The sequence below is a fragment of the Cucumis melo genome, chromosome 8, assembly GCF_025177605.1.
Source record: "Cucumis melo cultivar AY chromosome 8, USDA_Cmelo_AY_1.0, whole genome shotgun sequence".
Classification (NCBI taxonomy): Eukaryota; Viridiplantae; Streptophyta; class Magnoliopsida; order Cucurbitales; family Cucurbitaceae; genus Cucumis; species Cucumis melo.
This window is the reverse complement of record NC_066864.1, coordinates 3,692,505-3,706,133: the sequence shown is the minus strand read 5'-3', so window position 1 is coordinate 3,706,133 and position 13,629 is coordinate 3,692,505. Positions and strand designations below refer to the sequence as shown.

Sequence of the window (13,629 nt, the reverse complement as noted above, 5' to 3'; positions counted from 1 at the left end):
TCATCCTAAAAATCTGTGGGTGATAAAAGTGGTCCATTTTTACATCGAAATGCATTCTTGAGCATTCCTTTTGACAAATTTGGACCTTTCTTGATGATGGGGATTTTAATGCCATTTAACACTATAGCTTTAAATACCTTGAGCGATTTATCCATTGTCCAGCTGTATGCGTCATTGGACATTATTGTTCCCTTTTAGAAGATATCAGGATTGCTAAAAGATCCGGTAAGAAAACTATTCGTTTAAAATAAAACTACACTCAGAAACCATTATCGAACGCCTTCGAATTTTAACATTATGATATGAATACGTAGTAAGGAGATTGAAACCAACAAACTGGTATCAATATCATCGGATAGAAGGGAGGACTAGGAATAATCACTAATTGAAGCGTAATAACAGTGTGATGGTCAAAACTGCTCCAAACAACCACCTGAGCTCGACTGTTTTGAAGTTTGCATCGCCGGAGTCATTACCCGCACCTTGTGCTGGACTATCCAAGGCGGCTGGTGGTGGGGGAGAAATCGGTGGGTTATCGCATACGCCTGTTGTATTTCCCTGTTTATCCATTATATTTTCCATTAGCCAACAACTATTCCCAAATACCATCAGCTCTTTATAATTTTGAGGCCAAAAATGCATCTATTTCTGAATTACTTGAGTGTTAGTATTTTAGACCTACGTAGGATAAAGTAGGTTACAAACCTTGCAATAGGCGATATTATTACACCCGCAAGTGAGGTGCCCATTGGCTATATCCACTGCTTCTGGAGCACCTCCACCATCGCTCCTCTACAAGCAATAAGTACAGAAACAGAAGTACCAATGTCATTTAAGAAGAAACTCTATTCCCATCGTCCCAAATATATCCTACTCAAACATCGTGAAGTGCAAAGAAAATGAAGTATCCACGTTATACCTGATAGAAATCAACAGCAATGAAATTTGGCCACCGATTGCCGGCTGCTTTTTGGCAAGTATTCATCATGCTAATTAATGATGCTGAATTATCTGCGCAAACACCTGTTCTGTTGGGATTAGTGGTAAAATAGTTCATGAGGACCAATGATGTGGTTTTTGTATCCATTGGAGGCGACTCTGCTCTGTTTGGACAAGATCCAGGCTTCTTTCCTTCATCTCCATCTGTAAGTGCATCCCACTCTTTCGTTTATCAACTGTCATAAGACTAATAACAACACGAGGTTAAAAAAACCATTGGAATTATCTTACATTGGCTTTCGACAACATAGCGCCACTGATAAGCGATGCCATCCGAGGCTTCTTTCAATTGTTTAGAGGAGAAAACTACCAGTCTCTGGTTTTGCTTCACCATATCATCGACAGTTGGCCAGTCGTCTCCTTTTTTAGGCATTCTGGACAAAGGAAACCAGTACTTGTTCAGTCCAGAAGCATTGAACACCTTGATCAAGCCTTGTGGAGACTTCACATAGTCTTCAATGAAGATTGTGACAATCTCTTTTGGGTTTGCTCCCAGAAACTTCTCAATTTCTCTCAACACATTGATTGCCGGTTGCTGGAAAGAAGTTAACAGGATCACTCTTTTTTTTTTCCCTTTTTTTTTTTCAACTTTTATGTTTTTGAACAAAAGAACAATTACGTTTGATGCAAAGCAAAAATAACAAAACAATAGCGATTATAGATATAACAACATCAATATCATGGATATATTAATTAATTTTTCTAACAATAGGTTTTGAAAAGTTCAATTAACATCATAACATATCACAATCCTCATCTTAAGACTGCCAATATATTTCCTATCAACTTTAATAACTGTTAATGTGAACATTACTTTCTTGTCATGAATTTGTTATCTGGATAAAACAATCGTAAAAAAAAATCTTAATTTAGAATTCTAATGAAAGAAAATAAAGCTAGAGTAAGCTAAAAAAGTATGAAGTGTTTATTAGGTAATTAAAGAAAGATAACCGTAAACTGCATCACAATGGTTAGCTTAAAAAGTAGGAAGTCTTCAAGTTTAAGGCCACTTATAGTAAATTAATTATTGATACACTATTAATCTACCTTGCATTAAATTGGATCATAAATTTAACAATAATGTGCACCAAACTCTATTTTAGAAACTCTTGTTGAAGTTTAACGTCGTAATTCTATCTCCAAAAAGAAAAGAAATGGATTGTAATGAAAAATTAAGCAGAGCACTTACAAAGGAAGTGGCATTCAAACACTGGCCACCAAAGGAGTGGCACAACCAAATATCATTCTGAAAGTCGTACATATCCAACATTAACCCACGAACTCCATTCTACAAATTCATCATAATTAATCGTAAGAAAAATTAAACCACAAATTAATATTAAAAAGTATATATAAGAATATGAAAGGGGTAAAGATTTGGTTTGGGTTTGTTGGAATATGAATTGTCGGGTAGTACTCATATGCATAAACGAGCATGATGCGTTAATTTCAAGCCAAAGCCCACAAATAGAATAATTAAAAGCATGTGACAGCCACCACTTTCATCATCGGCCATACACAGATTTGCCGTCTGGGACAGTCCACCAACCGTCACTAGTCCACTTTTTAAAAAGATAATTGACATCGTATAGTATAATAATGTGACTAACTACATTAGTTTTGATTTATTGAAAGTAAAGTTGTTAGCGATTCCATTAATATATATTTTTTCAGCTACATTCGAACACCTAAAAATATATGTATCTGAAAACCAAAACAATTTAAATTTCTTATGTGAATAAGTACTTAATTGAAAATATATAATACATTAGAGATGAAAATGATTTTTTTTTAAAAAAAACGAGGGACCAAATTGCAAAAAGAAAACTTTGAGTCCAAATAAGTAAATGGAAAAAAAAAATCCTTTATTGGATGGAAAAAAGTCTAAAGAGTTGGGTATCGAAAAAGAGGGGGATATAGAAATGGAAAATCGTTGTAAAGTTTGTGTTAAGGGAAAATGATAGATTCCTCATTCTAAAATGAAACCGTGGAAAGCGGAAGATCTTGAGGAAGATGGTAATGGATGAATGAGAACTCACGTTTAGTTGACTGGTGACCGTATCTTCCTGATTGGTTGGCGCCACCAATATGCTCGTTCCGGTGTTCGATTTATCGCCGGTACGAGCGAAGGAGTTGTGAGTCGTAAGCCATGAATAACGATTGAATGGAAGCCCTTTCACCTAAACAAAACCAAACACGAAAGCTAAATTATTAGCCAAATTTCTGGATTCTGGAAAATCAGAGGCGATTTTGGAATTTGGAGACTCGCCTTGGATGTTGGATTAATAGGCTGAACACGAGTACATCTTGGCCGTGTATTTCCATTTGCAACGCAAGTATCACATATCAAACCGGAATCGCATTTGTCGGCGGAGGAGCAAGTTTCTCCGATCTAAAAAGGATGAGGAGGTTAGATAAGGAAACAATCGACAAAAACAGAGAAGAAAGAGGAAAACCTTGAGAGAGGAAGAGAAGGTGAAAAGGCAGAGTGAAACAAAGAGAAGTCGAACATGGAAAATGACGGCTGCTTTGAATCCCTGCCATTGACGAAGGAACGTAAGAGAAATTAGAAAGAAAAGAAAAATAGAAACAGAAAGGACAAAGACATGCCTGCATTTCTGAGAAGGCTTTTCAATGGAGGATATGAGAGAAGGTGGTTTTTTCTCTTTGATTTCGTGTTTGTTTTTAAATAAAATCACAAAGCCCTTTCCCTTCTTCCCTCGGCCGTTTGTGGATTAGTCAGGTTTAGGCTTAGAGTCGGGGAAGTTTATATTATAATCTAATTTTATGAGTGGTTGAATTTCGTGTTGCACTTGAAGAACAGCGTGTTCGGTGAAATTGGAATCTAACCTTCTTTCAACTCTCTCTAATTTTATCTAATGTCTTTAAATCTCTCCTTTTCTTTCCCTTTTTTCTTTTTCTTAATTACAGATACGCTGCAATAAGTTCTAAATTTAATTCTCTTAAAATATGATGGCAACAGAATTTACTTTCTGGTACCATTTCTCCATCTCCACGTACGTATATAATGTATGTATGTTGGAAAATTGTTAAAAATAGAAATAATGGACAATATCTTTGAAGTTTGTTTTTAGTGATTTTTTTCTATTAAGGGTAAATAGTTTGTTTTTTCATTAGTTTTCAAAAAATATCAAAAAAGTATATTTGTCTATAGACTTGCAATATACATCTCCCAAAAAAAACAAAAACAAAAACTACAAATGACAACATATGTCAAGATTAAAGCTTCTCGGTCCATTTGAAGCAGTCATCCTAATTCGAAGAATTTGGTTCCAATTTGGATTTCAAATGGAAAAGGTATAATGATCACTGACTATTCTATAAAATATATACAGTAACATTTTATATTAGTTACGGACATGTATAAAAAGAACAGCTAGTACACACGTTCTTGATTATTCAATATCAATAAATGGTCAAGCCTCAATCAAGATTTAGCTTATTTTAGTAATGCAAAACATTGACCAAAATACAAACACCTAAGAGGAATAGGACTTCATAAACTTAGGCTATGAATAATCAATCATATAATATTCTAGAAGATTCATTCTTTACTTAGATGAAAGGGCCACGAGGAATTAGCCTAATTATTATATTCAATACAATAATAGGCCCGAATGAGTCACTTGTACATCAAGACATCCGCAATTGGAGATATTTCTTCGTTGAGACGAGTCTGGACTTCAAAAGGGAAAGTCTATATCTCAGACACCAAAGGTTTCATTGGTGTTTGATATATCTAATATTTACATGTGGAACCAAATTCAAAACGGTGCTCTTCTTCTCGAACAAGAAACATATTTATACAATATTATACTACAGAGAATGTTTTTCTAATTCAAAGTGTAGAAAATCATGTTCAATTGAGAAATAACTATGAAGAAGATCGTGTTTTTCCCTGCTGCTTCTGTTTACCAGGAGCAGAAGATGCTAACTTTACAGTAAAATCAAAAGAATCTTGGGTTGTTTATGTTTACCACATTATTTGCTTTATACCCTTTATCTACTGCGTCTGCCCGACACTTGAGCTAAAAAGAAAAGTAGAGAAAATTAGAAGTAAAAGCTTAGTGGAAAGAATGAAGTGAATACAAGGTTGAACTTAAATATAACATACTAAGCTTAATATTTGTAACTTCTCCTTTACATCGTCAAAATTGTTTTGATGGAGCAGATGAGGCACAACCATCCTACGGTGCCATCAATCCTTCAATTGTGTAGGAAAGAGACTCAGCCCAACCAGCTTTCAATAACAGAGTTTGCAGTGTTTCCATCACATTATAAGCAGGATCAAGTTTCCGCTGCCAGCCCTATCCAAAGGAGTAATAAAAGTCAAGAAGTATGAGCGATTGACAATTGGGGACCGACATTGGACCATAAAATGAACCTGACGACCTTTAAAAATACATCCAAGAAAGAAAGGGGAGAATTCTTTAATAGAATAAAGCCAAAGGCCGACTAAAATTACCTCCAGAACCAATGTTGTCACCATCACAGTGCAGACATTACCATCAATGTTGACTCTGTAACGCCTCACTTTCTCCAGTAATTGCTGCAAAGCTTCAGCAGGGTGAACTAAATCACCTTCGGGAGTAGCCCAGAAATCAAACGCATTGGTCACTTCCTATAATCAACTGGTCAGAATTACTCTCATAAAATATAGAAGAAACGTACTGAAGAAACCCATGTGGTAAACAAATCTCGATCCCAAATAGACAGAGGAGCCACCAATCAACTAAAAGCACGCAAAGCATAATATCATTTCCCTTTCTTGTTTTTAATTTATTGTTTCCCTTATTTTTTCTATTTTTGTCCTTTTTATAAAAAAAATAAAAATAAAAAAATAAAACGTTTGAGAACCATTTCTGATTTCTTTCTTTTTGTTTCCATGGCAAAGGCAACCACAAGAATACAAAAAACGAAATGACAACGATTTTTTAAAATCAAATAATTTATTATGTACCGTTACTTTCAATTATTGTTTTTCATTTTATTATGTATAAACCAACAAAAACAATGTGTTGCTGTTTTAACAAGACAAGAACCAAAAATTTAATACAATATATAGAGTACCTTAAAAATAAAAAAGAATAGACAGAACCATCGCAAAAACTCATGCTTCATGGCCCTATTGATGACAATTTTGTTTTCAGTTTTCTGTTTATAGAAATTATGTTGGTTTACTCACTATCAAAGGTTTTAACCATTTTTAAGAAATAGTTTGAATTCTTGGGGGAAAAAACATGTCTATACAAATAATAATATAAATAATAAGAAAAATAAAAAGTTAAAAGTTAAACATCCCATTTAGTAACGATTTTGTTTTTGAAAAGTAAGCATACAAGACGTTACCTCCCCCTCTAACTTTCTTATCTTGTTATCTACTTTTTACCATTTGTTTAAAAAAACAAAGCTAAATTTTGGAAGCAAAAAAAAAAAAAAAAAACTTTTAGAAGTTCGTTTTTATTTTTGAAATTTGACAAGAAATTCAACATGCAAATCATGGCATAAGACAAGAAGGAAATAACCTTAATTCTCAAAAACAAAAACAAAAAACAAAATGATTTTTTAAACATGACTAAGATCCAGATGTTTCCTTAACAAAGATGAAAACCATTATAAAAAAAGTGTGAAGATGGGAAAGCAAGCACAATTTTCAAAAATCAAATAGTTATTTAATGAAACCTAAAAAATTGGAAAGAAACAAGTAACAAAACACCCTTTAAAAGCCAACAACCTAAACCGCATAAATAATCTGAATGACCCACATCGTTTACCTCAATAAATGCCTCAGGATCAGGGCAATTTTGTTGTTTTGCTAATTTAAGAGCACGCTCGGCAACAGTACGACCATCCCTACGAGCGACTGCCTTGAAAAATTCCAGTAAATTTACTCTATCATTACCAGAAAGTTCTGCAGTCATGCCTACATCAAGGAAGACAACATGAGGTTTTGATTTGAAGAGTCGCTTCCGACCGGATTTTTCAGGAGAAACTCTGACAAGGATATTTCCAGGATGCATGTCTGCATGAATAAAGTTGTCCACCTGAAACATAGAAGATTGAACTCATTGGCATCCAGAAAAATACAACACTCAAATAACTAAAGAAACCATCTCAGAGTAGGACAATATTTAAATAAACACATCCAAGAAAATACTTTTGACATTAGATGAGTGCATGCTGAGGTAAAGATAGAACAAAATGGTTTCTTAGCAGATTAATGAAAATCACTTAAAACAAGTAAACAAGGCTACGGTAATAATCTACAGTTATATTACCAGAAGCATTTTTAGAAGAGCATGTGTCCCAATGTGTGCCAATGATGACTTGAGTCTTTCATATCCTTCAAGCTCATCAACATAGTGTGAAACACTTTCCCCTTGTTCATAAGTTTCCACTAAAACAGCAGGATGAACAAGTGGATACACAGGTTTAGGAAATGAAACATCTTTCCACCGGCGAAAATTATAGATAAAGCGACTCAAGTGTGCAGCTTCCCTTGCAAGGTCAACTTGAGACATCATAAAAACGGCAAACTGTTGCACACTTTCATCCAATCTCAACCAATTGAGTGTAGGAATGAACTTTGAAATTTTAGCTACAAAATCAATTATAATGAAATCTCTCCTAATTAATTCCCCAACGCCAGGATGTCTAACTTTTACGGCAACCACCATGGGCTCCATTTGTTGACCAGGATATCGAAATTTCAAAGAAGCCCGATGTACTTGAGCAATACTTCCCGATGCAACAGGTTGCTCTTCAAAATTCTCAAATATCTCAGAAAGCTTTCGACCAAATGCCCGCTCTATAGTTTTCCTTGAGTAGGCGAAGCTGTGCTCAGGAGCTTTAGTGTGAAGCTTTGATAATTCTATGCATAAATCTCTAGGGAAAAGATCTGGCCTTGTTGCTGCCCACTGACCCCATTTAATGAATGCTGGACCACCTTTTTCCAGAGAACGATGAACAACCTGCAGCCAGAGTTTCCTGAACCGAAGTCCAAAGACGTCCGCAAATGGAGCCATCAGTATGCTAGGTGAAAACAAGATTGCCAAGTAAAGGGCTCTAAATAATAATATAAATCCTTCTAAAGTAGAAAATAGTAATGAAATCAAATAGGCATGTCCATCTTGTGCCCGAATGTAGAAAGAATTATGAGATGGATAGGGGTCCATGTTTGTTAATGTTCTTTGGGCACATGCTAGCTCTCCACATGTAAAAGCAAAGATACCAGGAACTATCAGGTGAGAACGAGACATGGCCAAGCAGAATGCCCGAGCAACTTCGTTTAAGGTGGGAATACTATAGCCATTGGAAGAAAATTTATTGCAAACCCTTTTCCAAACAAATTGTGCATGATGTTTAACCACATTGCTGGTTGTCCAGATACAAAAATTTCTAGAATTCCTAGTCCAGCTTAAACTTCTTTTGGTGCAGTACAATGGAGAGGCACCATGTCCTCTAGCTAAAAACCTATAATGTGACAACAATTTATTGTGAAGGAGAGGCTCTACTGTAACAGCTGTCCCGATGTTCCTCACTTCTAAATGTCTAAGTCTGTGGCTTGTATGAAGTGAACGCACTGCCTTCCTTATGTTCCCCAACATCAAATATCTGCAATTGGTCAAATTACTTTAGCAGCAATATAAAATAACTAAAATTTGATAAAAAAGAAGAAATGTTCGATTTGAGTTAGGTAGTGGAGAGCTTGCACAAGAATTCATCGGTATAATTTAGATAAATATGAATCAGAAAAATGAACTGTTGTACATTCCAGCAAATTACATTTTCCAAATTAATAAATTATTGAGGAAAGACTACAGTTTGGATTAGTTTTTTGCTGATCTATCTTTTCTTCATAATTTCAAACCGACAAATTAATTCCTGTAGTATATTAAATACTTTCAGTTGGTCTCTATGATTAAGCCCTGTCACAAAAGAACTACTGAGCAGATATTTAGTTGTTCTCTCTTCCAACTTGACTTCAGCACCCCGGTTTCTCCTTTCTCTCTTTCTCATAACCACATCATCTCCTTTTTCTTTTAAATCAAGCTTCCCATTTCTCACGCTTCTCAAAATATCAAAATAGATAATCATCACTCCAAGGCAAGGTTCTTGACTTGCAATCTAGTCCTATAAAATCAAATGCCTTCTGGTCCACTGAATCATGCGAACATGGTGAAAGATTCCAACAGGTATTTTCTAAAGAATTCAACCTTTGGCACTCTTCTAAAGCTTGGGCATCAACGATTCAACATATTGTAATTCAGATTGCTAGGTACTTCAGACAGCTACAGCTGAAAACAATAGAAGAGGTAGGGACAAAAGGGTTGAATTGCCATAAATGAAAACGCCAAAACTGCCTCGGCTTGTGTTGTGCTAGTCATAATATTGTGTCAAGTCCAAGTTACCACTGCACTTGGCTCTCGGGAGCTTTATGCAATGCAATTCGAGCTTCTAGATGATGAGCTTAACAGCCCCTAAACATACATGCCCCCCAATTATATTTTCCAAATCATCCACACTAACAATCCATCCTTCTCCTCAGATCAATTCTTTTAAGTGGATAGTTTATTCATGAGAAGGAGTTGTTACACCCAGAGAAATTATTATTTCTCTCCCTCTTCCTCATGCCTATTTGTCCTCTCGCAAAGATACGGGACTTCTTTTTTTTTTTTCTGAAAAAACAATAAAAAGATGAAATACATAGGGCCATGTTACCTTCCGTTATCTTGTTAAGAGATAGACTCTTTTAGTTCCCACTCCCTGGTGAACAGACTTTTTTTTTTTTCATTTGATACCAATGAACAGACTTGTTTTTCGTAAACCTTACCCGTTTGTGAAACATTTCAAAAAAGGATAGTAACACATTACATCTGTCCACAGGATCAAATACTCTGAATGTTCATCACTACTTGTTGAACTCGGGAAAAAAAATCATTTCTTGATATCCATAAGTAGTATGATTTCCTTTAACAAGTTTCAGAGTAACAATTTAGTAGATTTCATTTATTTATTTTTGGAAAATGTCTAAGATTGGGATATCTGATTCTCCTAACATGAGTAAAATCAATTGACGCTTAACAGCCTAAAGTAAGGAATCAAAATAATCTACTAGATTGATACCATAAGATAAGATACGAATTATTTTACCGGGATGAATTTTAGACATTCTAACTTAAGTTTTAGGTAGGAAAAAACGATGTCTCGAGATAGAAAACAAATATCTTTCGTTCCCATTATTTGTCCTAGAAACGTAAAGGATGTCAGTCTGATTCGACGCAAGTTTTCCTTTAACGTTATCTCTATACCTTTATTTTCGTCATGAGTCCCACGTTCGATTTAAATTTTGTAAAAAATCACATGTTAACATGCGAAATCAATCATACAACGCCTCTCCAATTGATATTCATTTCGAATCTTCCACCCCGCCATCCTCACTATGTAAAAAAGAATCTGGCAACAAGCATAGGACTATCCGTCCGGCAGTCCCACTGCCAACTATATCCAATCTGTAAATTCAAGCAAAACTAGAAGATGGCCAAAGCTAAGCTAGAAATACCAAATTTCAAACACCTAAAAATTGTTTTAAGGATCAAAACGTAACTTCAATGTTACAATAAATCAAAGGGACGGAAGCGGCAGAAACAAGAAGCACAAAAAGGGCGGGGAGGTGAGCATTGAGAGGGCACAAATCAAAGAAACAGAAAAGAAAGAGAATGTGAATAGAAAATCAATCTTACCGAGGAAGAGAAATGAAATAAGAAGTGGTAGGCGGTGGCCTTGACAGTAGGAGCCGCAAAATCAATCGATCGAAAGGGGAAAATAAGCGGGGAAGAAGGCGGGAACAGGTGATAATTAGTCGGTTGGTCGCCGGTGGGAAGTGGTGGATTTAAGAGGGCTGAAGCTCGAATCTGGAATGGAGGGAGAAAGGGGAATCGAGAGTGATGTAGAGAGAAGAAGAGGGAAGGAAGGGTGAACTGAAATTGAGAAAATTAGGGCAGCATTTTGGAAGGAAATATAAAAAGATAACTGACAGTATCGTTATGTTAACCACCGTCACAAACTATAGAGTTTTGATCTGCCTCCCCAAATTGTAATAATATTCCTTTAACCTCTTTTTCCGTCGACTAGATATCACAAGTCAGGTGTAAGAATTTGAACCACCAATTTTAAAACTATTTCTATTTCTACCAAATAATTAAAATTTATTTCTAAACAATGCACAATAGTTTTATTTTAAAAGTATTTTTAAATATACTATAATAAATTAAAACATTTATAAAATATAATAAAATTTTAAATTTTATAAAAGGTAGATATTGATAGATTTGGTGTACAATCACTTCCCTTTATTTTAACTGCAGATTTTATGTTATGGCGATAATTGTTACTTGTCAATTAAAAAAACTAACTAAAAGAGATTTCATGTTTTCTATTACTGTAATGATATACTATTGTACTGAATTATATTTCAATAATATATTCGGTATTAGTAAATACTTACAAACTATATTGTCAACAAAGTACTTGCAAACTCACCCAAATTAAGTGTTAAATATAAATTAGTTTCATCTGTATAGATTATCTAATCGGGATAAGTAATTTATAATTACTAATTAAATTAGGTAAATAAATTTGCTAAAAGAATTAATAACAAAATTTAAAATCTGAACATAAATTTTGTTATCTTTACCTTTGTTAAAAATATTGCTACATATGCAGCTATTATTCCTGATGATAAATTCACAAATATGATTTCATATCAAAAAAAAAAATGTCTCAATAAATTTTATACAAAGAGATTGATTTGTAGGAAAAGGAATTCGTATTTTTCTTATTTTTGTCCCCAGCATGAAAATTCAGGAGCCAATCCTTGAAATAATAAATAAGGCGGAACTGTAACGACCCAACTCCTTATACTGAATCGAAGTCATTACTAAATATAGAACAAGTGGTTTAAGTCGAAAAATTTTTATTAAAAAGCATACGGTTTAAGAAATTCATTTATAAAAACATAAACAAGGTAGTCATGCAAAAAAAAAAAAAAAAAGTGTAAAAGCGTTCTGAAGTCCTACTCGGGCCCTATCTACATAAAAGATGGTAAGAATGAAAAGTACTCAAACTCAAATGCGAAAATCTGAAATAAGAATAAGCGGAAGCGGTAGTCCCTATGGCCCTCCACGGTCTCACTTCGGGTCGCTCGCCAGCTTGCCCTTGCCCTTGCCTCGTCCTCTACCTGAAAACATAAAATGGAGAGAATGAGTATAAAAATACTCAGTAAGGGACCCACTACTAGTCCCACTAGGTGCCTGTTAACTTCCTGTTAGAGTCCTGATAACTGGTACCCAATCTCTGGCACGTTCCCGAACACGTGCAATCATGCGCTCCCGTAGGAACGTAACTCTGGTCTTCGGTGCCCCGGGGGACACCTAGGACAGTCGGGATGCGAGGACCCCGTCGAGTCACTCGAGTCATATCTATATCCATGCTAGACTGGTGTCCCGTCGGACCACACAGTCCTCAATAGGTGGTGATCCCGAAGGACACCCATGCAGGTACGACTCTAACAGATTAAGCTAACAGGTACCCTAATTGCAGTACACATACACATGGCATCAGCATATAACATGTCACATAAATCATCTCTACACTCTCTGTCCCGACATTCGTGGTAGCCATAACAGCTCTTGCCACACGTAACAGGCTGTAGTATAACTATATCGTCATTCGCATCATACTAGCATTTATCTCAGACAACGTACTGTCTAATCCTTAACATGAAAAGTCGGGGCATACATGGTCTCATACTCTTAAACATGAAGCTAGTAGTAGAATCTCTTACCTGGAGATCTACTTGTCGAGTCCTAACCGCGAGGCAGTACGCTTTCCAAGCGACGAAGTCCTAACTGTTTAATAAGTCAAAATTCGTAAATAGGTCGCCAACGACTAACGGTTCGAGACTCAATTGAAATAACTTACCCTAGAAGGAGGTTGCAGTGCTCGAGCCCCTACTGAAGAAATCCCGCGCTGCAGCAATTTCTTGGTCCAAGACGTCCCTTGAGGAAAATAATTTAATTTAGACCCAAATTAATTTAACTAACGTCCGAGCATGGAGTCTTACCGGAAAAACCACAATAATTAATTAGATTACCAAAATTTAGGTGGATGGAGCCAAATTAGTCCTGGCGACTCGGCTGGAAGAAGACAGGACCGGCTCGGCTTGGGCAGACGCGGCTCGGCTCGGTACAGGAATTTCGCGTGCGGCTCGGCTTGCAACAGGGGGAGACGCGGCTCGGCTTGCAACAGGGGAGACGCGGCTCGGCTACACAGAAGCGCGCGGCGCGGCTCACGCACGGATGCACGCGGGCGCGGGTTGGGTTCCGGAAGGTGGCGCGCGTCGGTTCGGTTCGCGGGGCGGGTCTTTGGTCGGACCTTTGCGCGCGAGGCTTCGGCTTCCGGATTTCGGGTGGCGCGGCGGCTGCTGGTGGTCCGGCTACCGCGGCTTCGCTCGGCGACGGCTACAGACTGGCGTTTCGGCTGCGCTTGCGTCGGATCGAAGCGGCGCGACTCGGCTGGCTGACGGGTTGGCTGCGGACGCGCGGAGGC

At 36.6% G+C, this 13,629-nt stretch overlaps 2 protein-coding genes across 4 annotated transcripts; both read right to left on the bottom strand.

Moving 5' to 3' along the window:
* Positions 1 to 241: 241 nt before the first annotated feature.
* Positions 242 to 3,973, bottom strand: LOC103484784 (PI-PLC X domain-containing protein At5g67130). The gene is made up of 9 exons (XM_008442070.3): positions 3,610 to 3,973; positions 3,456 to 3,536; positions 3,269 to 3,391; positions 3,039 to 3,179; positions 2,189 to 2,287; positions 1,231 to 1,534; positions 920 to 1,143; positions 706 to 792; positions 242 to 558 (listed from the first exon to the last, which is right to left on the bottom strand). Exons 1-9 carry the CDS (start codon positions 3,613 to 3,615, stop codon positions 382 to 384), a joined length of 1,242 nt encoding a protein of 413 aa, XP_008440292.1. The 5' UTR covers positions 3,616 to 3,973; the 3' UTR covers positions 242 to 381.
* An 825-nt stretch (positions 3,974 to 4,798) lies between these two features.
* Positions 4,799 to 11,075, bottom strand: LOC103484783 (uncharacterized). 3 transcript variants are annotated; one of them, XR_536780.3, is made up of 6 exons: positions 10,764 to 11,075; positions 7,299 to 8,634; positions 6,795 to 7,064; positions 5,486 to 5,641; positions 5,135 to 5,327; positions 4,799 to 5,048 (listed from the first exon to the last, which is right to left on the bottom strand). XR_536780.3 is itself a non-coding variant. In XM_008442069.3 (6 exons), exons 2-5 carry the CDS (start codon positions 8,625 to 8,627, stop codon positions 5,208 to 5,210), a joined length of 1,875 nt encoding a protein of 624 aa, XP_008440291.1. In that variant the 5' UTR covers positions 8,628 to 8,634; positions 10,764 to 11,075; the 3' UTR covers positions 4,799 to 5,048; positions 5,165 to 5,207. The 3 variants fall into 3 exon arrangements, 2 of the variants coding, with proteins under 2 accessions (XP_008440291.1, XP_008440290.1); XM_008442069.3 differs by having other exon boundaries at positions 5,165 to 5,327; XM_008442068.3 differs by having other exon boundaries at positions 4,799 to 5,327.
* Between the last annotated feature and the right edge of the window lie 2,554 nt (positions 11,076 to 13,629).